Source organism: Sturnira hondurensis, unplaced genomic scaffold (assembly GCF_014824575.4).
Source record: "Sturnira hondurensis isolate 20B ecotype Veracruz unplaced genomic scaffold, ASM1482457v3 Scaffold0023504, whole genome shotgun sequence".
Lineage (NCBI taxonomy): Eukaryota > Metazoa > Chordata > Mammalia > Chiroptera > Phyllostomidae > Sturnira > Sturnira hondurensis.
The window spans coordinates 468,929-492,935 of NW_028096135.1; the positions used below are offsets into that span (position 1 = coordinate 468,929).

General features: G+C 40.8%; 1 protein-coding gene across 3 annotated transcripts in view; it reads left to right on the forward strand.

Annotated features, from left to right (window-relative positions):
- Positions 1-24,007, forward strand: part of GAB3 (GRB2 associated binding protein 3) — a 105,245-nt gene that overhangs the window by 76,170 nt on the left and 5,068 nt on the right. Inside the window, exons 9-11 of one of the 3 annotated variants that reach the window (XM_037037842.1) lie at positions 4,295-4,411; positions 5,943-6,052; positions 6,899-7,359. In XM_037037842.1, coding sequence (XP_036893737.1) covers positions 4,295-4,411; positions 5,943-6,052; positions 6,899-7,058 — 387 coding nt within the window. In that variant the 3' untranslated portion in view covers positions 7,059-7,359. Of the gene's footprint in view, positions 1-4,294; positions 4,412-5,942; positions 6,162-6,898; positions 7,360-24,007 lie in introns of those variants that run through there. The other 2 variants (XM_037037843.1, XM_037037844.1) reach the window with 2 other exon arrangements.

Consider the following 24,007-nt stretch of genomic DNA (forward strand, 5'->3'; position numbering starts at 1 on the left):
ATTTAGTTGTGGGAGGTGGCACAGTGTTTCCACCTACGCCTCCATCTTGGCCAGAAGCAAGTCTATTTCTAGATACTTTTATTCTCTTCCATTGGTCTATATGTCTGTCCTGCCTCCACTATGACACTGTTTTGATTAGTATAGCTTTTTAAAAATATTTTATTTATTTATCTTTAGAGGGGAAGGGAAGGAGAGAAATATCAGTGCATGGTTGCCTCTCGTGAGTCCCCTGCTGGGAACTGACCTGCAACCCAGGCATGTGCACTGACTGGGAATCGAACCGTGATCCTGTGGTTCACAGGCCTGAACTCAGTCCACTGAGCTACACCAACCAGGGCTGATTACTATAGCTTTATAGCAACTTATGAAATCAGGAACTGTGAGTCCTTCAACTTTGTTCTTCCTTTACAAGATTAATTTGGCTATTCAGGGTTATTTGAGATTCCACATAAATTTTAGGATGGGTTTTTCTATTTCTGCACAAAATGCCACTGGGATTTTTATAAAGATTGCTTTGAATCTGTGAATTGCTTTGGTTAATGTTGTGATGTCTTTAAAATATATTTTATTGCTTATGCTATTATAGTTGTCCCAATTTTCCCCTTTGACCCCCCTCCACCCGGTATCCCCATTCCCTCCAGCAATTCCCCCGCCTTAGTTCATGTCCTACAGGGGTCATGTAGATAAGCTCTTTGGTTTCTCTATTTCCTATACCGTTCTTAACAACCCCTTGTCTATTTTGTACCTAACAATTTGTACTTCCATTTCTTATATAATTCCCTTCAACATTTCATGTAATAAGGGCTTGGTGATGATGAACTCCTTTAGCTTTAACTTGTCTTGGAAGCACTTTATTTGCTCTTCAATTCTAAAAGATAGCTTTGTTGGATAGAGTATCTAAGTTGTAGGTCCTTGCTTTTCATTACTTTGAATACTTCTTGCCAGTCCCTTCTAGTCTGCAAAGTTTTTGTTGTTGTTGTTTTGTTCTAGAAATCAGCTGACAGTTTTATGGGAACTCCTTTGTAGGTAACTGTCAGCTTTTCTCTTGTTGCTTTTGAGATTCTCTCTTTATCTTTAACCTTTGACATTTTAATTATGTTGTGTCTTGGTATGGTCCTCATTGAGTCCATCTTGTTTGGGACTCTCTGTGCTTCCTGGACTTGTATTTCTATTCCCTTTATCAAATTAGGGAAGTTTTCTTTCACTATTTTTTCAAATAAGTTTTCAGTTTCTTGCTCTTTTTTTCCTTCCGGCACCCCTATGATTCAGATACTAGTACTACTGAAAATGTCCCAGAGGTTCCTTAGTCTATCCTCACTTTTTTGGATTATTTTTTCTTCTTGCTGTTGTAATTGAATGCTTTTTTTATCTTCCTTATATTCTAAATCATTGATTTGATTCTCAGCTTCATCCCCTCCACTGTTGGTTCCCTGCAGATTTTTCTTTATTTCTCTTAATGTAACCTTCACTTCTGCCTGGGTCTTTTTATGCTGTTACAGTACCTAATGAGTTACTGAAGCATCCTTATAACCAATGTTTTGAACTCTGCATCTGACAGGTTGCTTATCTTCATTTTGTTTAGTTCTTTTTCTGGAGTTTTGTTCTGGTCTTTCATTTGGCCATATTTCTTTGTCTCCTCAGTGTGACAGTCTCCCTGTGTTTGTTTCTGTATATTAGGTAGAGTTGCTTTAACTTCCTCTCATAGTAGCTAGGCCTATTGTACAAAGCACAACTGTGAGTAGTATGGGGTGGAGCCTCAGGTGTGAGACGACCCATGTTGCTGCTGTGTGGCTCTGCGTGGGAGAGGGCTCAGTGAGGGGACAATACTACTGCCTTGCCTCTGGAACTTTGCCCACGAGGATGCCGTCTCCCAGCACGCACCCTTATGCCAGTCACCTCAATTTCTCCTCATATACCACTAGTGCCCTTCCAGATGTTACGCCCCTGGTGCTGAATCCCGGGGGGGGGGGGTCTGTATAAGTCCCAAATCTGTTGTGGGTCCTTTAAGAGGAATCTTCTGTGAATCCTGCTGTTTATTTTGCCACCCCGAACCCTACAGGATTTACAGCCAGAAGTTATGGGCACTTAACTTCTTGGTGGTAGAACTCCGGGCTGGGTAGCCTGGTGTGGGTCTGAGATCCCTCACTCCCAAGGTGTACCTCCAATTTTTATCCACTACATGTGGATGTGGAACCACCTGTTCCACATTTCCGCTGCTCCTTGGGGCAATCTGTGTCTCCGTGCCTCTCTGTGTGTCTCCATATCTCCACCCCTCCTACCTGTCTGGATGAATATGGCTTCTTTAAATCCTTGGTTGTCAGACTTCCATATGGTTCAGTTTTCTGACATTTCTGGGTGATGTTTGTTTTGTAGTCTAGTTGTAATTTTTGCTCTGATTGTGCAAGGAGGCAAGGCATGTTTATCTACACCTCCATGTTGACCAGAAGTTCCTGGTTAATGTTGTAGTCTTAACAATAATTAAATCTTCCAATCCATGAACATAGGGTGTTGTTCCATTTTTTATGTGTGTTTTACTTTCTTCCAGCAATGTTTTTTCAAAGATTTTATTTATTTATCTTTAGAGGGAAAGGGAAAGAGAGAGGGAGAGAAATCTTAATGTATGGTTGCCTCTCGTGCATTCCCTGCCGGGAACTGGCCTGCAACCCAGGCATGTGCCCTGACTGGGAATCGAACCACTATCGTTTGGTTCACAGGCCCGCACTCAGTCCACTGAGCTACACCAGCCAGGGCCCAGCATTGTTTTATAGTTTTCACTGTACAAGTCTTTGTTTCCTTGGTTAAATTTATTTGTAAATATTTCATTGGTTTTGATGCTAGTTTAAATTAAATGTCTTTCTTAATTTTCTTTTTAAATTGCTCATTGTTAGTGTATAGAAATGCAAGCAATTTTTGGGTGTTGATCTTGTGTCCTTGCTGAGTTTGTTCATTAGTAACTTTTTTGAGTGAAATCTTTAGAATCTTCTACATATTAAGACCATGTTATCCGCAAACAGATAACATGCTTCTTATTTTCCAATTTTGATGTTTTTTTTTCCTTTTTCTTGCTTAATTTAATTTCAGTACTTTGTTGGATAGAAATAGTAGATAATTCTCTTGTCAGCTACACAATCAGAAATTCTTCTGCAGGTGCATGAATGCTCATGGTGCCATTTTATAAGAGCACCAAACTGGGAGCAACTGATTGGTAGTGAAACAGTGAAATAAATCATGTAATGGAATTGCCTATTCCAATGAAATAGGACACAGGTGGCAAACACAAGGCCCATGAGCCAAATTCTGACCCTCCACCTTGTCTCTATCCGGTGGCAGCGCCAAGATCTCACTTAACTGTTAAGGAGTATTTACATTCATACAGTCCTAAAATCACATTCGGCCCTTTGAAGGCAACTGCGAGGCTCATGTGGCCCCTGGTGAAAATGAGTTTGACACCCCTGAAATAGGGCTTCTGTATGGATATGGGTGAGTGTGAAGGATGTTTTATGAAACAAAAATTAAGCAGTGAAAAATACATACCATATAGTTCTGTTGATAGAAATTCAAAACAGGCAAAACTATAACAATATGTGATTTAAGGATACTTACCATCTCATAAAGCCATATGCAAAAAGAAACAGAATAGGAAGCACAAAATTCAACATAATACTTAACCTCTTGGTGGGAAAGAAAGAGGTAGCAGAAGGGGAGGGAACAGGCACTTCAAAGATATTGGTAGTATTCCACTTGTGAAGCTGGTGGTGGCAAGTCCATAGATAATATTACATACATCTTACCACTGTGTTGTATAAAGTACCTTTGATTTCATTTGGGGTGACTTCATTAGAACTTTAGTAAGTGTTATTGATCTTTTTCAGGATTTAATCTCTAAGGTGTCAAGAGCCTGTCATATCCATAAAACAAATTCTTCTTGGGTGAGATTTTGGCCAATAGTTTTTTTTTAAGATTTTATTTATTTTTTTAGAGAAGGAAAGGGAAAGAGAAAGAGGGAGAGAAATATCAGTGTGTGGTTGCCTCTCACATGCCCCCTTCTGGGAACGTTCGCCAACTGTGTTTCATGATGAATAAAGGTGTAGCTTCATGTGAAGACTAAATTGGTTATTTTGCATTTCACATGCCTCTTCTCACTCAAACATGCAGGAGGAGCTGTACAGGTCTTATCAGACTAGTCTGTTATGATCTGATAGCAGCCACCCAAGTGAAGACATGGCTCACCCTCCCTACCTTGGGCAGTCTGGGCAGACGTTGTTAACTTGAGTCCTGTGATGTTGGATTCTAGGGGCAACACCAAACAGTCAACTCCCGGAGCAGTGGTGCTCTGATGTGGACAAAGACATGCAACCTAGATTATTTAGCCCTGGACTTCAATTCCTCATCACCAGCCCCTGTACAGCAGGTAGGAAGGAGTTTGTATCTGAGAATTCTCAGGAGATTTTATTTCTGTTTACATTTTTCTGATGATTCAGTCACGTATGTCCTCTTTGGAAAGTCTTAAACATCGAGACATGTATTGTGAAGAATATTAAAATCAACCCTGATTCTGCCTCCCCAAACCTGCTGTATTCCTTCTAGGATGTGTTCTTTAGATGTATAGATATACCTTGTTTTACTGTGCTTTGCTTTATTATGCTCCACAGATGTTGCATTTTAGGGAAGGCCCTCCACCAGCTAAAAAAATATGACCCACTTTATGTTGATACTCCCTTTATTGCAATGTCCTGGAACTGAACCTACAATATCTTCAAGGGCCACCTGTATACATACAAATGTATGTAGTATTCATGCCTTTTAAAACTTGGACCATAAAGTTTATAGAGAAATTTCTCTGGCAGAGAAGAGCATGAGGTAAAGGATACTGCAGACATCAGAAGTGCCTGCTTATAGAGGAAGTCATAGTTTAGTGTGGCTAGATTGGAAATTGGTGACAGGAACTCTCTGTTGGAATTGGAACCCCTCAGTAAAAGGCCTCAAAGGCCAGGTTTAGCAATTTCAACTCTCTTGGGTAGTATTATGAAGAATAACATCTATGCTGATGCCTGTGGTGAGGATTAAATGAATTAATACATTTAAGCAGCACTAGCTGTTAACTAGTGTCACCCACTACACAGTGTAAACCATGGGATGAATGATTGGTAAGCAGTGGACAAGAACTAAATATTTTTGAATGAGGGATGATCATAATCTAAATTGTGTCTAACAGTGTATTGTTTGATGAAACAACTTGCTGAACAGGATATACAGTATGATTCCTCTGTGTGTGTTGGAGGGACGTCTGGAAGGCTTCCCTTCCCTTTTGCCAAATGAACTCCCATTTTCTCCTTTATCTTTAATTTCATTCCAAAAACCTGAACTGATACTCAGAAGAGCTTGTCAGAAAGATGAGACCATTATTGGTACAAAGGTGTATTAATCAGTTTTGGTAGGCTATGTAATCAAGACAAACAACCCCCAAATCTCAGTATTTTGCAACAGAGAAGGCAAAAGGAGCAGTTGTTGCGCCTTTCAGTTATTGCTAATGGGACAGTTCACTACAAGCCAGCATCTTAGTGTTCTAGGCCATCTTCAATCTAGGGCCCAAGCAAAAGGAGCAACTCCATCTGAGCCATGCGTGTCTCCTGGAAGGGAAGGAAAAAAGAGAGATTGCAGAATCAAAGGATGCCTCTTTTCTCTATAGAATTACCATGTGTCACTTCCACTCACATTACATTGGTCAAAGAAAGTCAAATGGCTAGAGCAAAGTTGAAGGGAGCAGAGGTGAAAAGATATTTATACACATACACCCAAAGTGTAATAACTTTTCTACAGTGAATGACCGAGAAAGAAGGGGCAGCAAATACTTAATAACACTATAATCTACCATAGAAGGGCTAACATTTTCCTGAATTTTTAATTCAGTGTAATGAAATCTTTTTATTCTCCCCCTTCAGAAACTTCTTTCAGAAGAACACAAAGTCGACTATGTCCAAGTGGATGAGCAGAAGACACAAGCTCTCCAGAGCACAAAGCAGGAGTGGACCGATGAAAGGCAATCCAAAGTGTAAGCGGTGTGGGTTTGGACTGTGTGTGATACAGGGAAACTTGGGGCTGGGTTTGAGGTTTTTATTTTATCCTCACCTGAGGACATTTTGTTTTTCATTTTTCATTGCTTTTAGAGAGAGAGGAAGGGAGAGAGGAAGGGAGAGTGAAACATCGATGCGAAAGAGAAGCATCGATTGGTTGCCTTCCCGTGTGCGCCAGACCGGACTGGGGATCAAACCCGCAACCTAGGCATGTGCCCTGACTGAGAATCGAGCCCGCAACCTTTTGGTTATGGGATTATGCTCCAACCAACTGAGCCACACTGGCCAGGGCAAGGGTTTGAGGTTTTTCGCTAGAATCACACTGATGTTCGACACAGGTCAAGATCCAGAGAGAATGTGTAATTTCCGTGGGCTCGGCAAGAAACTTTGGGAGAGAGGACCAATTTGTATACATTAAATGGGGAGAAGAAGGATGCAATGTCCTCCCAGAGGGTTCTCTGAGGGCATCCAGCCCCCACCCCACCCCTACCCGTCGCAGAAGTTTCCTTCTCTGGCCACACTTGCCCATGCCCAGAGCCTCAGGGATGCTTAGAATTGGCTCCACAGTCACAAGAGACAGAGATGGAGGATTCCACAGCCACGGACTGGGATGTAGAAAACTCCATTCATTCAGACAGGGTAGGAACAATAAAAACAAGACTTAGAATATTATTCCAAGTTTGTTAAAAAATCTCTCCAATGGAGAATTTGGAGTGCACATTGAAGCCAGTATTGCTAACTGACAGGAAGACATCGTTTGACTCCAATACCTGAAATTGACCTCTCTCCTGTGCTTCCATTGAAATTATAAATTTTCCTAGCAGAGAAGACCCAGGAGGTCATCTTGTCCTAGCACCTGAAGACACCACTGAAGAGATCAAGCCCGGCAATGGTGGGAGAGTCTGCACTCCTTACACCATAGACTCCAGCAGACAAATAGTTTCTGTCTCCCAAAGAAAGACAATTCAAGTGATGAGGCAGTGAGTCCTGGGCACTGCAATAACCGTATGAGATGAAACCAGTGGCTCTAAGGACATAATGTTTGGAGCAGCTATCTGTGGCTGGGTATTCCATTCCTCTTGGCCTTTTTCCAGCATGTCTTCATGTACATCATATCCTGTCTTCCTCTAAAAGACCTTAGAATCTTGGGTTGGCAGATATTGTTGCTGCCACTTGGAAGAAAAGAAAACTGAGAACCACAAGAGGGCCTACTTTGCCCAAGATCACTCATGGATCCGAGACACAGAGTCAGGTTTAGAACAGAGCTGGCCTGTTGCAGGCTCGTTCCACTATCTCACCCTGACTCAGGATTTTGAGGAAATCGATCAGTTTGGTCAACCTCGGAGACCTATGGTGACATGTGCAGACATGAGATGGTTCATCATTTCCTTTCCCTTTCTTAGGAAAGAAAAGGAGTTTGAGTAGGTGCTTTTATACTTGAAAGGTATGTGTGTGAAACCAGGGTTTCTTTACATAGGGTTCAAATGGGAAATTCTGACATAATCAGTAATTACCATCAGAAATAACTTCTAACAATTGGTGTGAAATCCGTTCTTAGATTGCACAGTCAGCTTGCAATGTGTTTCCCATGAGCTCGCTAATGCTGACAAAAGAATTTTTGCCACCTGGGAAGGCACAAATTGTCCCTGCCTATTCCATGCTGGACCCAGGCTTTTCAGTGATGAAGAGTTATGACTAGGAAAAAACACAAACAAAAACCACTGAGTTGCATTCTCAGTTTTTTTTCCTAAAATAGAAGTTTATCTGACCAAAGTATATTACATCCTTTTTAAAAAATTTATTTTAATTGTTGTTCAAGTATAGTTTTCTGTCTTTTACTGCATTCTCAGTTTTCCTGGCTAATTTTTCCCTCTGCTTTAGAGTGGGTATTGGGGTTCAGGGGATTCTGATGAAAGTCTCACTTGGGCATGTGATTTTACCTGATTTTTCTTCCTCGTCCTTCTGAGCACCTATGGCCAGAAGACAGATCTGAACAACTGAGAGTTAAGCAGTGATTGTTTCAATATTTTGATTGACACTGTGCCCTTTATATGAGGATGAATCAAACAGGCAGGCAGGTCCATGACAGTCAGGGTTACTCAGGGCAGTCGTAGGCTTTGCTGCATGGTTTGGGGGTTTCAGAGTGCCCCAAAAGTAAGTAAATGCCAAAGTCTTGTTTTATCAGATTATAAAAGAAGTAATTTTGATGTTACCAGTAGCAGGATCTTGTGACATCATTTTCTTCCCAGAGCAAGGTCGGGGAAAATTACTGAGTCGGGTCCTTAGTGAATGCAGACAGAACAGGAAGAGGGCTCCACTCAGTCCATGGCCAGCTCCATGTCACCACACAGAGAGGCTGGAGCCTGTAAAGAGCTGCCTTCTTCCCTAAGTGCCTTGCAAAGAGTCACAGAGTCCTCAGGCAAGAATGAAGGGCTGTAGATGGGCAGTTCCCATAGATGGTAGCTTCCTCATATGTGGGGCACCTGTGCTTAAACCACTGCGTACCTGACACAGGCCAGTGCAGAAAAATGGCATGCCCAAGTGTCAAGAACCACACCAGATTGAAAATAGAATGAAAAAGAATATACAGCTGAAATTATGTTTCTAGTGAAATGTCATTCAATTGACAAAAGAGAAAATCAGTTTGTATAAAATGTTTCCATAGCCACACTTACTGTAGAAAGCAATACGCACGTCAGTGGTCTGACTTGTTTGGAAATGATTAATTAGGGATTTAAAAAAATGGATGACTTCGCCCTCATTTTGAGGGTGTATGCAATTATGTCCTACTTTGATAAAACTGCTAATGGTAGGCTCCTCAAAAGCATTGTGATTCAGGGATACAAAGTAACAGGTAGTTTTTCAGCTGATAGGAGCATATGCTTCTGAAAAAGTCGCCATGAGTCAAAATTATGCTGGCCAAATCTGGTATTTTGGTGGGTATAATCCATGTGTAACAGGGTCATGATTTTGACCAAGTTCTGAGATTTTTGTTAACCAACCATCCCAGGTTCCATTTCAAGTCAAGTGCGTATGGCGCGCCTGTACACTGCAGGCTGCTCCTTCCTAGGAGATTCGAGAATCAACAGAACAGGACGACGCAGCAATTAATTCCACATTGTTTCCTGCAAGTTCCTGTTTGTTTTGTTTCTTTCCATCTTGTTTTGTGTTAGGAAATTCCTCTACTTCAGGAGTTGTGCAGTACAAAAGGGGGTACTGAGGGTCTCAAGCCTACAAGTGCCTAAGGCCACAAGCCCACAAGAACTTTGGGAGTTTACTTGTTCTTGAGAAAGGATGTGCCCTGAGGCCCAGCGTATGGCTGGGCTGCAAGGGCATGGAGTGAGCCAGTGGGAGTCAGTGTCCAGACCACACTACACTGTGGAGCCAGGATCGACTGAGGTTTGGCTTTTAGGTTCAAGCTCAGACGGAAGGCTCCCCGCAGACCTGGCTATCTCTGCAAGGCTTCCACAGTCCCCATTTATAACATCTTTGTACCCACAATCATGCTGATTTTAAAAGTTCATTGTGTTTTTACTATTTTATTTCTGGCATTAATAAAAGTTTTGTAAGGAGGAATCATGACTTAAGTTCCTTATTTGTTTTTAGTGATGCCATTCAGTACAAATACCGAACATGTTTTCAAAGCTGAGTATGTGAAAATAAACCTCATTGCCATTTTCAGTTACAACAGAGTTAACAACTGACTCACGTAGAACGACCTATATCCATGTAATTTCACTGCAAACAATTGAACAGGTGGCTGTAATGAGTACTGCTTCTACTCAGTCAGACCACATCTTGCCATCTTTTTTATTCATCAGAAACAAACTGCAATGATTGGCAATAAAGTCAAAGGCCTGCCCTGATACCACATATAACATGAACATCACTAGTGACATTAAAAAGCAAGAACCCCTAGTCTTCGTCCCCCTGCAGTGTTTCCTTATGCCACCAACTCCCTTTTCTCCATGCCTGAATATCCCAGCTGCCCTGGATGCTGCTGGATCGGCAGCATCTCTAGGCCATAAGGCAAAGCGGGGACAACCAGAGTAGTGGGGGCTGAGGTTTGGGGAAAACACACCAAAGGCAGAGAGAGGACAGGCTCAGGAAATCCTGAGTCTCAGAGAAAGGAGTAACCACATGAAATTTCTCATCTAGGTGAAGTATGAGGCCAACAAATATAGATGCTTTTACTTCGTGTATACACTCCAGACCAGCCCCCTGACCCCAAGAAGAGCAGATTGGCCCAAAAGGCTGACCCGAAAACCAAGGGGTGTGAAACATAACCTTTAAAAAATGTTTTAATACAAATTTTATTTACTTAGAGGGGAAGGAAGGGAGATAAAAATTAATGTGTGGTTGTCTCTCATACGCCCCCTGCTGGGGACCTGGCTCACAACTCAGGCATGTGCCCTGACTGGGGAATCAAACTGGTGACCTGGTTTGCAGGGCAGTGCTCAATCTACTGAGCCACTCCAGCCAGTACTAATTGTGCCATTGTTTTAGAAATTGAGTTTTTATTTTCTGCAACAGAGAGTGTGATGTTGCAGGCTGGACTAAGGGTTCCAGTGGGAGAGCAAAGCTGAGGTGCAGAGCCCCACATGCACAGGCACTCGTTCATGATAAGGAACACCGAAGAGCCTCAGGGACACAACAACCTTTCCAGTCAGAGGTGCAGGGTCATTGGGTGGAGACCCAAGTGGACAATAATGAGCCTTGACCGCGCTCAGTCACCATGCACAAACGTCAGTTCCAGGTGGACCAGAATGGGGAAGGGAGAACAATCACTTTGACATGCTCCCCCTGCTTTATCAGATCCATTTCCCTTCTATCAACCCCTGTTATTTTGATCTGTTTCATAGTCCAACCCTCTATTTCAATGAGTCTAAGTGTTTGCCTTCATGTAAAAGAACACAACCTAAGTTTTTTATGTCCGTTTTGAAATTTTTTAATTATTTCAATTATTTTTTAATTTAATCTTTATTGTTTTTCCATTACCATTTAGTTACTTTAATCTCCCCTCCCCCCAGCAATAACCACACTATTGTCCATGTCCATGAACCTGTTTTCCTTTTTGCTCAATCCCTCCAGCCCCTAACCTCCCTGCACCAGCTGCAATTTGCTCTCTTCGTCTATGAGTCTGCCCCATTTTCCTCGTTAGTTCAGTTTGTTCGTTAGATTTAACATATGAATAAAATCATACCCTATGTGTCTTTCTCTGACTGGCTTATTTTGCTAAGCACAATGGTCTCTGGTCCATCCATACTGTTGCAAAGAGTAACATTTTCTTTTTTTCTTTTTTAAATATATTTTATTGATTATGCCATTACAGTTCTATTCCTCCCCTTTATTCCCCTCCACCCTGCACACCCCCTCCCCCACCATTCCCTCCCCTTTAGTTTATGACCACGTGTCTCAAGTTCCTCAGATCCTATATTTCCCATAGTATTCTTGCCCTCCCCCATCTATTTTCTACCTACCATCTATGCTGCTTATTCTCTGTACCTTCTCCCCCCTTCTCCTCCTCCCACTCCCCTGTTGCTAACCCTCCAGGTGACCTCCATTTCTATGGTTCCACTCCTGATCTAGCTGTCCTCTTAGTTTGCTTTTGTTTTAGGTGTGGTTGTTAGTACCTGAGTTTGCTGTCCTTTTACTGTTCATATTTTTTATCTTCTTTTTCTTAGATAAGTCCCTTTAACATTTCATAGAATAAGGTCTTAGTGATGATGAACTCCTTGAATTTGATCTTATCTGAGAAGCACTTTATCTGCCCTTCCATTCTAAATGAAAGCTTTGCTGAATAGAGCAATCTTGGCTGTAGGTCTTTGGATTTCATGACTCGGAATACTTCTTTCCAGCCCCTTCTTGCCTGGAAGGTCTCTTTTGAGAAATCCGCTGACAGTCTGATGGGTACTCCTTTGTAGGTGACTGTCCCCTTATCCCTTGCTGCTTCTAGAATTCTCTCCTTCATTTTAATCTTGGCTAATGTAATTATGATGTGCCTTGGTGTGTTCCTCCTTGGGTGCAACTTCTTTGGCACTCTCTGAGCTTCCTGGATTTCCTGGAAGTCTATTTCCTTTGCCAGACTGGGGAAGTTCTCCTTTATTATTTGTTCAAATACGTTTTCCACTCGTGGCTGTTGCTCTTCCCCTTCTGGTATCCCTATAATTCGGATGTTGGAACATTTAAAGGTGTCCTGGAGGTTCCAAAGCCTCTCCTCATTTTTTTGAATTCTTGTTTCTTCATTGTTTTCTGTTTGGTCATTTTTAAAAGATTTTATTTATTTATCTTTAGAGAGGAAGGGAAGTAGAGAAGGAGAAAAATATCAATGTATGGTTGCCTCTTGTGAGTCCCCTGCTGGGAACTGGCCTGCAACCCAGGCATGTGCCTTGACTGGGAATCGAACCATGATCGTGTGGTTCGCAGGCCGGTGCTCAATCCACTGAGCTACACCAGCCAGAGCCTGTTTTGTCATTTTTTTCTTCCTTCTCGTCCATTCCCTTGATTTGAGTCCCAGTTTTCTTTCCATCACTATTGGTTTCCTGTGCATTTCCCTTTATTTCAATTAGTTTAGCCTTCATTTGTTCCTCTAATTTGTGACTATAATCAACCAGTTCTGTGAACATCCTGATCACCAGTATTTTGAACTGTGCATCTGATAGGTTCACTATTTCTTGGTCACTTAGAGTTATCGGCTCTGGGGCTTTGAATTCTTGAGCCATGTTTTGGTCTGTTCATGCCTGTTACGTAGCAGGATCGGAGCCCAAGGTGTTCACCAGGGCGGGGCAACTCAGTCACTGGGTTGTGACGCTGTATGTGGGGGCGGGGTCATAGAAGGGCAATGGTGGTCCCCTCTGCTGCTTCCCGCTGCTGGGGCCTGTGTGGTCTGTCTCACTGCTCATTCCTTTGCTGGTTTATCTGTGCGAGAATATGTGACTGCAGTCAGCCTGTTGCGTTACGCCCTCACTGGGTCCGCCTGTTGCTACCCCACACCTGGGATCCACCCATGGCTGCCTGGGTCAGGGGATCTTTCCTGCCAGACCCCGCTCTGCTGCTGGCTCCGCCCCTCTTACCTAACCTGTTGAACGGTTCGTTGTTGTTGGACTTCCATATAGTTCAATTTTTCTGTGATTTGGCTGTGTTTTTGTTACTGAAACTTTGTTGTCTTTAAACTTGGTTGTGGGAGAAGGCACAGTGTTTCCACCTATGCCTCCATCTTTGCGGAAGTCCTCCATTTTCTTCTTTTTTACAAATGAGTAGTCTTCTATTCTGTAAATGTCCCATAGTTGTTTTAATCACTCATCTATTGATGGACACTTGGGCTGCTTCTGTATCTTGTCAACTGTAAATACTGCAGTGAACAAAGGGTTGCTGATGTTCTTTCAAATAAGTGTTTTGAGATCCTTCGGATACATCCCCAGAAGTGGGATAGCTGCATCAAATAGCCAATCCATTTTTAATTTTTTAAAGATTTTATTTATTTATTTAGAGAGGGGTAGGGAGGGAGAAAGATGGAAACAGCAATATGTGGTTGCCTCTCACATGGCCCCCACTGGGGACCTGGCCTGCAACCCAGGCATGTGCCCTGACTGGGAATCGAACTGGCAACCCTTTGGTTCACAGCCCAAGCTCAATCCACTGAGCTACACCAGCCAGGGCCATTTTTAATTTTTTGAGCAGTCTCCACACTGCTTTCCACAGTGTCTGCACCAGTCTGCATTCCCACCAACAATACAAAAGGAATACCCTTTCTCCACATCCTCACCACACTTGTTCTTTGTTGATTTATTGATGATGGCCATTCCAACAGGTGGGAGATGGTATCTCATTGTCATTTTAATTTGTATCTCTGATGATTAGTGATGTTGAGCACCTTTTCATATCTCTATTGGCCATCTCTATGTCCTGTGGAGAAGTGTCCATTCAGGGCCTTTGCCCATTTTTTAATTCAGTTGTTTGGTAATTTTTTATAGTAGAGTTTTGTAAGTACTTTATAAATTTTGGATACTGACCCCTTATCAGATGTATCAGTGAAAATATCCTACCATTCTGTGGGTTGTCTTTTTGATGTTTTCCTTTGTTGTGCAGAAAATTTTTTGTGATGTAGTCCCATTTGTTTATTTTCTCTTTTGTCGCCCTTGCCTGGAGAGATACATCTGATATAAAATTGCAACAGGCAATATAAAAATGTATGAGAGTTTGCTGTCTATATTTTCTTGTAGAATTTTTATAATTTCATGTCAAATGTTTAAGTTTTTCATCCATTTTGAATTTATTTTTGTGTGTGGTTTCAGAAGGTGGTCTAGTTTCATTTTTCTGTACCTATCTGTCCAACTTTCCCAACACCATTTGTTGAATAAATAATCTTTAGCACATTGTATGTGCTTGCTTCCTCTGTCATATATTAATTGACTATAAAGGTGTGGGTTTATTTCTGGCCTCTGAATTATGTTTCATTGATTTTATGTGTCTATTTTTATTCCAGTACCATGCTATTTTGAATACTGTGGCCTTGTAATATAGTTTAATATTCGGTAGTGTGATTTCTCCAACTTTGTTCTAAGGATTGCTGTTGTTATGTGGGGCCTTTTGTGGCTCCATACACATTTTTGAAATATTTGTTCTAGTTCTGTGAAATACGCCATTAGAATCCTGATAGGAATTGCATTGAATCTATAGATGGCTTTGGGTAGTATGGACATTTTAATGATGTTAATTCATCCTACCCATAAACACAGCATGTGCTTCCATTTGCTTGTATCTTCTATTTCTTCATTGTCTTATAATTTTCTGAGTACAGGTCTTTTATATCCTTGGTTAGATTTATTCCTCGGTATTTTATTCTTTTTGAAGCAATTGTGAATAGGGTTGTTTTCTTAATTTCCCTTTCTGTTAGTTCATTCATGGTATATAAAAATGCAACTGATTTCTGGATGTTAGTTGTGTAACCTGCTGAACAAACTTCATTTATCAGTTCTGGTAGTTTCTTCATGGAATTTTCAGGGTCCTGTATGTAGTGTATTATGTTGTTTGCAAAAAAGGGCAGCTTTACTTTTTCCTTTACAGTTTGGATACCTTTTATTTCTTCCTCCTGTCTCATTGTTGTGTCTAGGATTTCCAGTTCTTTGTTGAATAAGAGGGGTGAGAGCAAATGTACCTCTGTTGTTCCTGATGTTAAGGTTTTTGCTTATAGTTTTTGCCCATGAAGTATGATGCTGGCAGTGGGTTTGTCGTATATGGCCTTTATTATGTTGAGGTATTTTCCCTCTAATCCCACTTTCTGAGAGTATTTATCATAAAAGGGTGCTGGATTTTATCATGATTTTTCTGCATCTATTGATATGATCATGTGGTTTTTATCCTTCACCTTTTTTTAAAAATGTGAATTCCATTTATTGATTTGTGACTGTTGTACCATCTTTTCATTCCCAGAATGAATTCTACTTCATCATGGTGTATGATCTTTTTGATGTATTTTGCTGTATGGGTTTGCTAATATTTTGTTGAGGATTTTAGCATCTATGCTCATCAGGGATATTGGTGTTGGTTTTTTTTCTTAGTAGTGTCTTTATCTGGTTTTTGAATTAGGATGATGCTGGCTTCATAAAAAGAGTTTGGGAGCCTTCCCTCTTCTTGAGTTTTATGAAATGGGTTTAGGAGAAATGTTAGTTCTTGGGATGTTTGGTACAGTTCAGCTTTAAAGCTATCTGGTCCAGGTGGCTTTTAGTTTGTTCGGAGGTTTTGTGTATGTGTGTGTGTGTGTGTTTATTACTGCTTCCATTTTACTAGGTGCAATCTGTCTATTCAGATTCTCTGATTCTTCATGATTTAGTTTTGGGAGATTGTATATTTCTAAGAACTTATCCATTTCATCCAGGTTGTCCAGTTCATTGGCATGTCGTTTTACATAATATTTTTTTACATTCCTTTGTATTTCTTTCATGTCAGTCGTTATTTCTCCTCTTTTCTTTCTGATTATATTTGGGTCCTTTCTCTTTTTCTCTTGAGTCTGGTTAAAGGTTTGTCAATCTTGTTTATCTTTTCAAAGAACGGGCTCTTGGATTCATTGATCTTTTGTATCATTTTTTAGAGTCTTTATTTCTGCTCTGATCTTAATTATTTCCTTCTACTCACATTGGCCTTTGTTATCTTTCAAGTTCCTTTAAGTGTAAAGGTAGATTATTTATTTGAGATTTTTCTTGTTCTTTTGGTTTGTTTTTGTTTTTTTACATGGCCTATACTGCTATGAGTTTCCCTCTTAGGACTGCTTGCTCAGTGTCCCACAGATTTGGATTGTCATGACCTTTTTTTATTTGTTTTAAGGTATCTTTTGATTTCTTCCTTGATCTCATTGTTGACTCATTCAATGTTTAATAACATGTTATGTAGCTTCCATGTCTTTGCATGCTTTTCATTGGTTTTTTTATAGTTGATCTAGTTTCATAGCATTGTGGACAGAGAAGATATTTCAGTCTTCCTAAATTTATTGAGACTTTTTGTGTCCTAACATGTGGTCTATCCTAAAAAACATTGCATGTGCACTTGAAAAGTATGTATATTCTGCTGCTTTGGGATGACATTCTCTGAAGATATCAATTAAATCCACTCAATCTAGTGTGTCACTTAAGGCCTCTGTCTCCTTGTTGATTTTCTGCCTGGAAGATCTATCCATTGAAGTCAATGGGGTGTAAAAATCCCCGATTATGACTGTATTTCTATCTTTCTCTTTATGTCCATCAAGATTTGCTTTGCATGCATAGTTGCTTCTATGTTGTTGGGTGGGTAAAGGTTTACTAGTAATATACCCTCTTGTTGGATTGTTCCCTTTATCATTGTGTAGTGTCCTTGCTTGTCTCTTACAACAGCCTTGGTTTTAAAGTCTATTTCGTTGGATATAAGTACTGCTACCCCACCTTTTTTCTCCATTTGCATAAAATCTTTCCATCCCTGTTACTCTGTGTGTGTATTTTCGTCAGAGATGGGTCTCTTGGAGGCATCATATGTATGGGTCTTGTTTTCTTACTATTCAGCTATGTTCTGCCATTTGGTTGGAGCATTTAAGCCATTTACACTTAAGGTGATTATGGATAAATACGTATAATGTCAATTTATTATTAGACTGTTCTGGGTTTTTTCTTTTCTGTTTCTTTTTAAAGCAAACCCTTTAACATTTGTTGCAGTACTGGTTTGGTGTAACAAACTCTTTCAGCTTTTTCTTGTCTGAGAAGCTCCTTATTTCTACCTCAATTTTAAATGATAGACTTAACTGGGTTATCAGAAAAGTAGCCTTGGTTCTATTTCCTTGCTATTCTTCACCTTGAATAGTTCAAGCCAGTCCCCTGTGGCTTGAAATGTTTCTGTTGAGTAGTCAGATGCCAGTCTAATTGGTACTTACTTGTAATGTAACTTACTTCGTCTTTCTTGCAGCTCTTGGGATTCCTTGTCTTTAAGCTTTGTCATTTCAATTATGTGTCTCAATGTAGGCTTCTTTAGGTCCATCATGTTTGGGACTTTGAGCTTCTTGGACTTGTGTGTCTTTTTGCTTCAACTGGTTAGGGATGTTTTTGGTCATTATTTCTTTAAATAGGTTCTCAATAACTTGTTTGCCAACTTCTCCCTCTGGTATTCTCATGATGAGGATGTTGTTACACTAAATGTCCAAAATGTTTCTTAAGCTCTCATTAACATTTTTTTTTTCTGCTCTGCCTGGGTGGTTTTTTTCCTACCTTGTCTTCCAAATCACTGATTCTATCTTCTGCTACATCTAACATATTGTTTATTCCTTCCAGTGTATCATTTATTTCAGATACTGCATTCTTTCATTCAGACTGGTTCTTTTTTTTTTTAAGATTTTATTTATTTATCTTTAGAGGGGAAGGGAAGGAGAGAGGGAGAGAAATATCAATGTATGGTTGCCTCTCGTGGGTCCCCTGCCAGGGACTGGCCTGCAACCCAGGCATGTGCCCTTACTGGTAATTGAACTGTGATCACGTGGTTTGCAGGCCCATGCTCAATCCACTGAGCTACACTGGCCAGGGCCAGACTGGTTCTTTATTATGGTCTTTATGTGTTTTCATGCTGTTGAGTATCCTTATAATCATTACTCTAAACTCTTTTCTGATAAATTCCTTCCTCCATTTCATCTAGTTCTCCTGGAGAATTCTCTTGTTCTTTCATTTAAGGTCTTTTTTTTCTTCCCATTTTGGGTGCTTCTTTGTATTTTCTGCCTTTGTTGTTAAACGGATCCATCAGTAGTTAAACTAATCAATCTGTAATCAGCAGTCAGGTTTAAGCTCCACAGTGTGGGGCAGAGTAATGCCTGTAGGTGGTGTTATTGCTTCCCTTCAGGCTGATGCCACTTGGAGGGGAGTGCCCTGCCTGTGAAAACTGCTTCTGCAGTATGGGGAATGACTCAGCACAAGTAACCTGGTTGTTGTTCCTTCAGTTCTCTCCCCAGAGCCACCAACCCTGAATCCCCTCAAGCATTTCTAATCCACTGTGCTCTCCCTTTGCTAGAGCGCAGGGTAAGTGGCTGCATGTTAAATTTTGTGTCTTGGCCCTTTAAGAGGCTCTCTGTGTCCAGCCATCTCTCTCTGGCAGACAGAAACCCTGCTTTTCCACCTTCTTTTACAAGGTGGATGTCACCTGGGCAACATCTGGGATGTCTTTCCAGCTCTGGTGCTCTAAGCTGGGGAGCCCAGCCTGGGGTTTAGACCCTGCACTTTTCAGTGGAAACTCTCCAGCCACTGAAATATTCTTCTGGAACTTCAGCTTCCACCCATATGAACCCAACCAGCCCTCTCACATCTCCTCCACATTCCTTACATCTCATGGTGAAGTGGTTCCTTCTGTCTGTCCTTGGGTATAAGGCTTCTCTTCACTTAGTGTTCAGTTTGTTATTCATGATGCTTTCTCTACAATTTAGTTGTAATACCAGATTGGTCCCAGGAGGAAATTAGTGTAGCTTCCATTTACCCCTCTGCCATCTTGGGTCTCAATAATTTTGTTCTTCAATTTGAGACTTTAGTTCATTTACATACACTCTGGTGATAGAAATCAGAATAGTGGTAACCTCTATTGGAGAAATTATTATTGAGTGGAAAGGGGCACAAGAGAACTTCCTGTAATGGAAATATTTTATATCTTAATCTGGGTTCTGGTTATATGAGTGTACACGTATGTAAAAATTTAGCAATTCATAAATTTAATACTTGTACACTTTACTGCATGGAAACTATACTTGAAGAAACCAGTTAGCAGTAAAGGGGAAAAGAGACTAGGGGAATTAAAGTTAATACAAGAACCACAACCATAAAACATTCGAATAAACTATAGGGAAACGTTATCCTGTATGTGGAAGATCTTTAGCAAGGCACCATAAAAAAGCAATAAAGGAAATATATATTTCCCTTGATAATTTCATTTGATAAGTATTTAGTGGCCTCCTTCTATGTAATTTGTATACTTGTAGGCACTGTGGATACATGGGTAAAGAGATGCCTTTTCCTAAGGAGCCTATGTTCTGGTAGGATGTCAGGGCACTTTTAGTGCTGTGCACAAGTCTTCTAGCACCTGTCACTTTTTTATGTGTCCCTTTCTGGCTTCATTGTGCTTTTGCTTCCAACAGTCCTCACCTGGGACTCAATGTTCAGAGGAAGCCCTCCCAGGCTGTTACCTGAACTGCTTTACCTCCTAGAGCAGAGGGTTGAACATGCCTTGGAATGGCCTTATCCTGCCCTTCCTTCTGAAGGGGACACATTCCAAAATCCCAGGTCCTTCACCTCAGGTTAAGACAAAGTCTAACTAGAAATTATACTCCAGAGCTCCCCAGTGGAATTTGACAGAATCCTTCCTCCTTCTGAGAGTGCCCCCTTAAACTTTTCCCCTTACCTGTCCTGCTTTCTCCACTATCATGGTGTTATGGAGCTAAGGCTCGTAGCCAAACATGCGCAGAAGCCAGTACTATGACGCCAGCTTTCGAGAAAGTGAAAACGATTTTGTTTATGATGTTAACCATCAAGGAGAAAAAAACAAGGCTCAAGTCCATCTTAGGATCCAGGGTTCAGGGCCAGATTTAAGGGGTTTCACCACTGGATCTTCCTGGACAGTAGACCAATTGCTACTGAAAAGTTCTAGCTTCAGGTTCTGGTCATGTCCCAGTCCTTTGGTTTCATGCAGGGGAGAAGTTAAGGGTTCACACATGTTACTCAGATGGTGTGTCTGTTTAAATTTTGGTTCCATGTCTTGTTAGAAACAGGATAGGACCAGTCTGAGGTGTGTCTGTGGTTACACTGATCTCAGCCGTTAGTGATCCCAGTTGTATATTTTGTGCTCACTTGCTCTCTCTGTCTCTCTCTCTCGAACATTTATTTATTTTCAAAACAATTTTTCAAGCATTTACTCACCCCTTTATTTTTAAGTTATATTTTATTGATTATGCTATTACAGTTGTCCCAAATTTTCCCTCTTTGCCCCCCCCCACACACACCCAGCTCTCTTGGGCAGTTCCCACCATTGTCCAAATCCATGGATTATACATATGTGTTCTTTGGCTACTCCATTCCCTGTGCTATTCCTTATATCCCCATGACTATTCTGTAACTACCAATTTGTACTTCTTAATCCCTTTGTCTTTTTTACCCATACTCTCAATCTCCCCCCACCCATCTGGCAACCATCAAAATATTATCTGTATTTTTATTCTGTTTGTGTTCTGCTTTTTTGTTAATTTGTTTTTTAGATTCAATTGTTAATAGATATGTATGTATTTGATGCCATTTTATTGTTAATATATTTTATCTTCTTAAAGAAGACCCTTTAACATTTCATATAATGCTGGTTTGGTGGTGATGTACTCCTTTAGTTTTTCCTTATCTGGATAGGTCTTTATGTGTCCTTTAATTCTAAATGATAGCTTTCCTGGGTAGAGTCATCTTGGTTGTAGGTCCTTGCTTTTCATCACTTTGAAGATTTCTTGCCAGTTCCTTCTAGCCTGCAAAGTTCCTTTTGAAAAACCAGCTGACAGTCTTATGGGAACTCCCCTGTAGGTAACTAATCTTTCTCTTGGCACTTTTAAGGTTCTCTCTTGATCATTAACCTTTGGTATTTTAATTATGATGTATCTTAGTGTGTACATGTTTGCATTCATCATGGTTTGGGACCCCTTGTTTGGGGCTCCCTGTGCTTGTATTCCCTGCACCAAGTTAGGAAATGTTTCTGTTATTATTTTTCAAATAGGTTTCCAACATCTTGCTCTCCTCCTTCCTGCACCCCCATAATGTGAATGTTGGTACTCTTGAAGTATCTCAGAGGATCCTTGCACTATCCTCTTTTTTGCGGGGAGGGGATTCTTTCTCTTTGCTGTTGTGGTTGGGTGTTTTTTGCTTCCTTATATTTCAGATCACTGTTTTGATTCTCAGCTTCATCCACTGTACTCTTGAGTCCCTATAAATTATTCTTAATTAGTGTATCCTTCATTTCTGACTCATTCTTTATGGGTTACACACTTCTTTTTCTCACTAAGTTCACTGAACATCCTTATAACTAGTATTTTGAATCCTGCATCTAATAGCTTGCTCATCTCCATTTTGTTTAATTCTTTTTTCTGGAGTTTTGTTCTGTTCCTTCATTTGGGCCCTGTTTCTTTTTCTCCTCATTTTGGCAGCCTCCCTGTGTTTGTTTCTATGTATTAGAGGTGCTACTTTTCCCAGGTTGGTAGTGTGGGCTAATGTAGTAGGTGTTGTGTCGGGTCCAGTGGCACAGTCTCCACTATCACCCAAGCTGGGTACTCACGGTGCACCCACCACGTGGGCTTTATATACCCTACTGTTGTAGTTGACCCTTGATTGCTCTTGGTAAATCCAAGGTCATCCCCTGCCTGTGTTCTTCCTGGGGTTATACAGCATGCTACTTATGCTGGGCTCGGAGGTGCTCAGGCAAGGCCAAGCTGTGAACCAAGGCAGGGTTCTGCTAGTATTGGGTCTGGGGCAATTTAGCAAGATGTGTATGGCATTAGCTGAAGGCAGATGCTGCTTGTTTGAGAGAAATTAGGAAAATCTGAATCATGGGCCAAGACATGCCATTCATAAGGAAAACCCACACTGGAAACAGCGTACGTGGGCCTGAAAGTTGGCCCTTGTGACTGCCCAAATTGGAGATATGTGTGCAAAGTAAATGATTATTGTTAAGTCAATAAGTTTGGAGACAGTTTGTTATGTAACAACAGTTATGAGACCACCAAGCAAAGACAGGTAAGACAAGGGATTTAAATAAAATAAGCCCTAGCTTTTATAGCTCAGTGGATTGAGGGCTGGCTGTGAACCAAAGTGTCATCAGTTTGATTACCTGTCAGGGCACATGCCTGGGTAGGGTACCAGGTCCCCAGTAGGGGGTGCCTGAGAGGCAACCACACATTTACATTGTTCTCTCTTCCTTCCCACAAATAAATAAATAAATAAATAAATCTTTAATAAACAGATTTGCAAATTATACTGTATTTTATAAGGTGGTGAATACTGTAGAAAAATAAAAAGAGCAGCATGAGGGGAATTGGTTGTGCACTTGTCTGTCAGGGTTCAACTGCATGAGTAAGTAGGGTAAGAACATGAGATCTGAGCAGACTTGGAAGATGATGGAACTGGCCATGAGCTATATTTGAGAGAGCAAGGAAGGGAGAACAAACTGTGAAAAAGCCTTAATTCAGCAGAAAACGTGGAATCTTTAGGGCACAGCCTAGAGGCCAATGTGCGTGGCATGGAGTGAACAAGAAAGCATAGCCGAGGAGGTAGAGAAGTAATGGGATTTACAGATTATAATGTGCGGCCTTGTTGGCCATTGTAAGGACCTTTGTCTTATGTTTTGAGTGAGAACGGAGCTAGTGAAAGGAATTGAGCAGGGGATACACATGATATAACTTACATTTTGAAAGGAAGAATTACCATAACTTTTGAGAATAGACCATGGAAGGTTTAAGATTAGAATTAAGGAGATGAGGTAGTGAATTACTGTGCTCAGAGAAGCAAGAGAAACTAGCTCAGAGCAGGTGGCAGCAGTAAAAGTGAGATGTTAGATTCTGGATACTTTGAATAGAATGACACAGTCTGCTGAGGGATTTAGGTATATGCCAGTAGTAGAAGAGAAGAATCAAGGATAATTCCCTTATTTTTCACCTAAGCAACTGGACAAATGGCGTCAATCACCACAAATAGAGGTTGGAAAGACTGGGTGGAAAAGTCTTACGGGGGGTCAGTGGCCAGAATCCCAGAGTTTTCCAGAACTATCTAGGCCTCCCTTGGAAAGTGGAAAAGCCTTTGGAGAAGCTCAGAGCCCTCTTGGGGTGGGTGGTATGGATGGTGCTAAGGTACAAACAGTTCCTTTTATTGTGTTTCACTTTATTGCACTTAAGAGATACTGTGTTTTTTACAAAGGGAAGGTTTGTAACAACCCTTCATGAAGCAAGTCTATCAGCATCATTTTTCCAACAGCATTTGCTCACTTCACATCTCAGAATATCTCCAATGTATTCATTATATTTATTATGATAACCTGTGATCAGTGATCTTTGGTGTTTATGTTGCAGTTGTTTTGGAGATACCACAAACCGTTTCCACATGAGACAGCAAATTTAATTGATAAATGTAGGTGTGTTGTGAGTTCTCCACTAACTGGCCACCCCCCCTCCACTCTCCTTCTCAGGCTTCCCCATTCCCTGAGACACAGTAATATTGAAATTGGTCTAATTAATAACCCCACAAAGGCCTCTAAGTGTTCAAGTAAAAGGGAGAGTAGTACATCTCTGACTTTAAATCAAAACTAGAAATGATTAAGCTTAGTGGGGTAGGCAGGTTGAAATTCAAGATAGGCTGAAAGCTAGGCCTATTGCACCAGTGTTAGAAAAGTTGTGAATGTGAAGAAAAAGTTTTTGAGGGGAATTA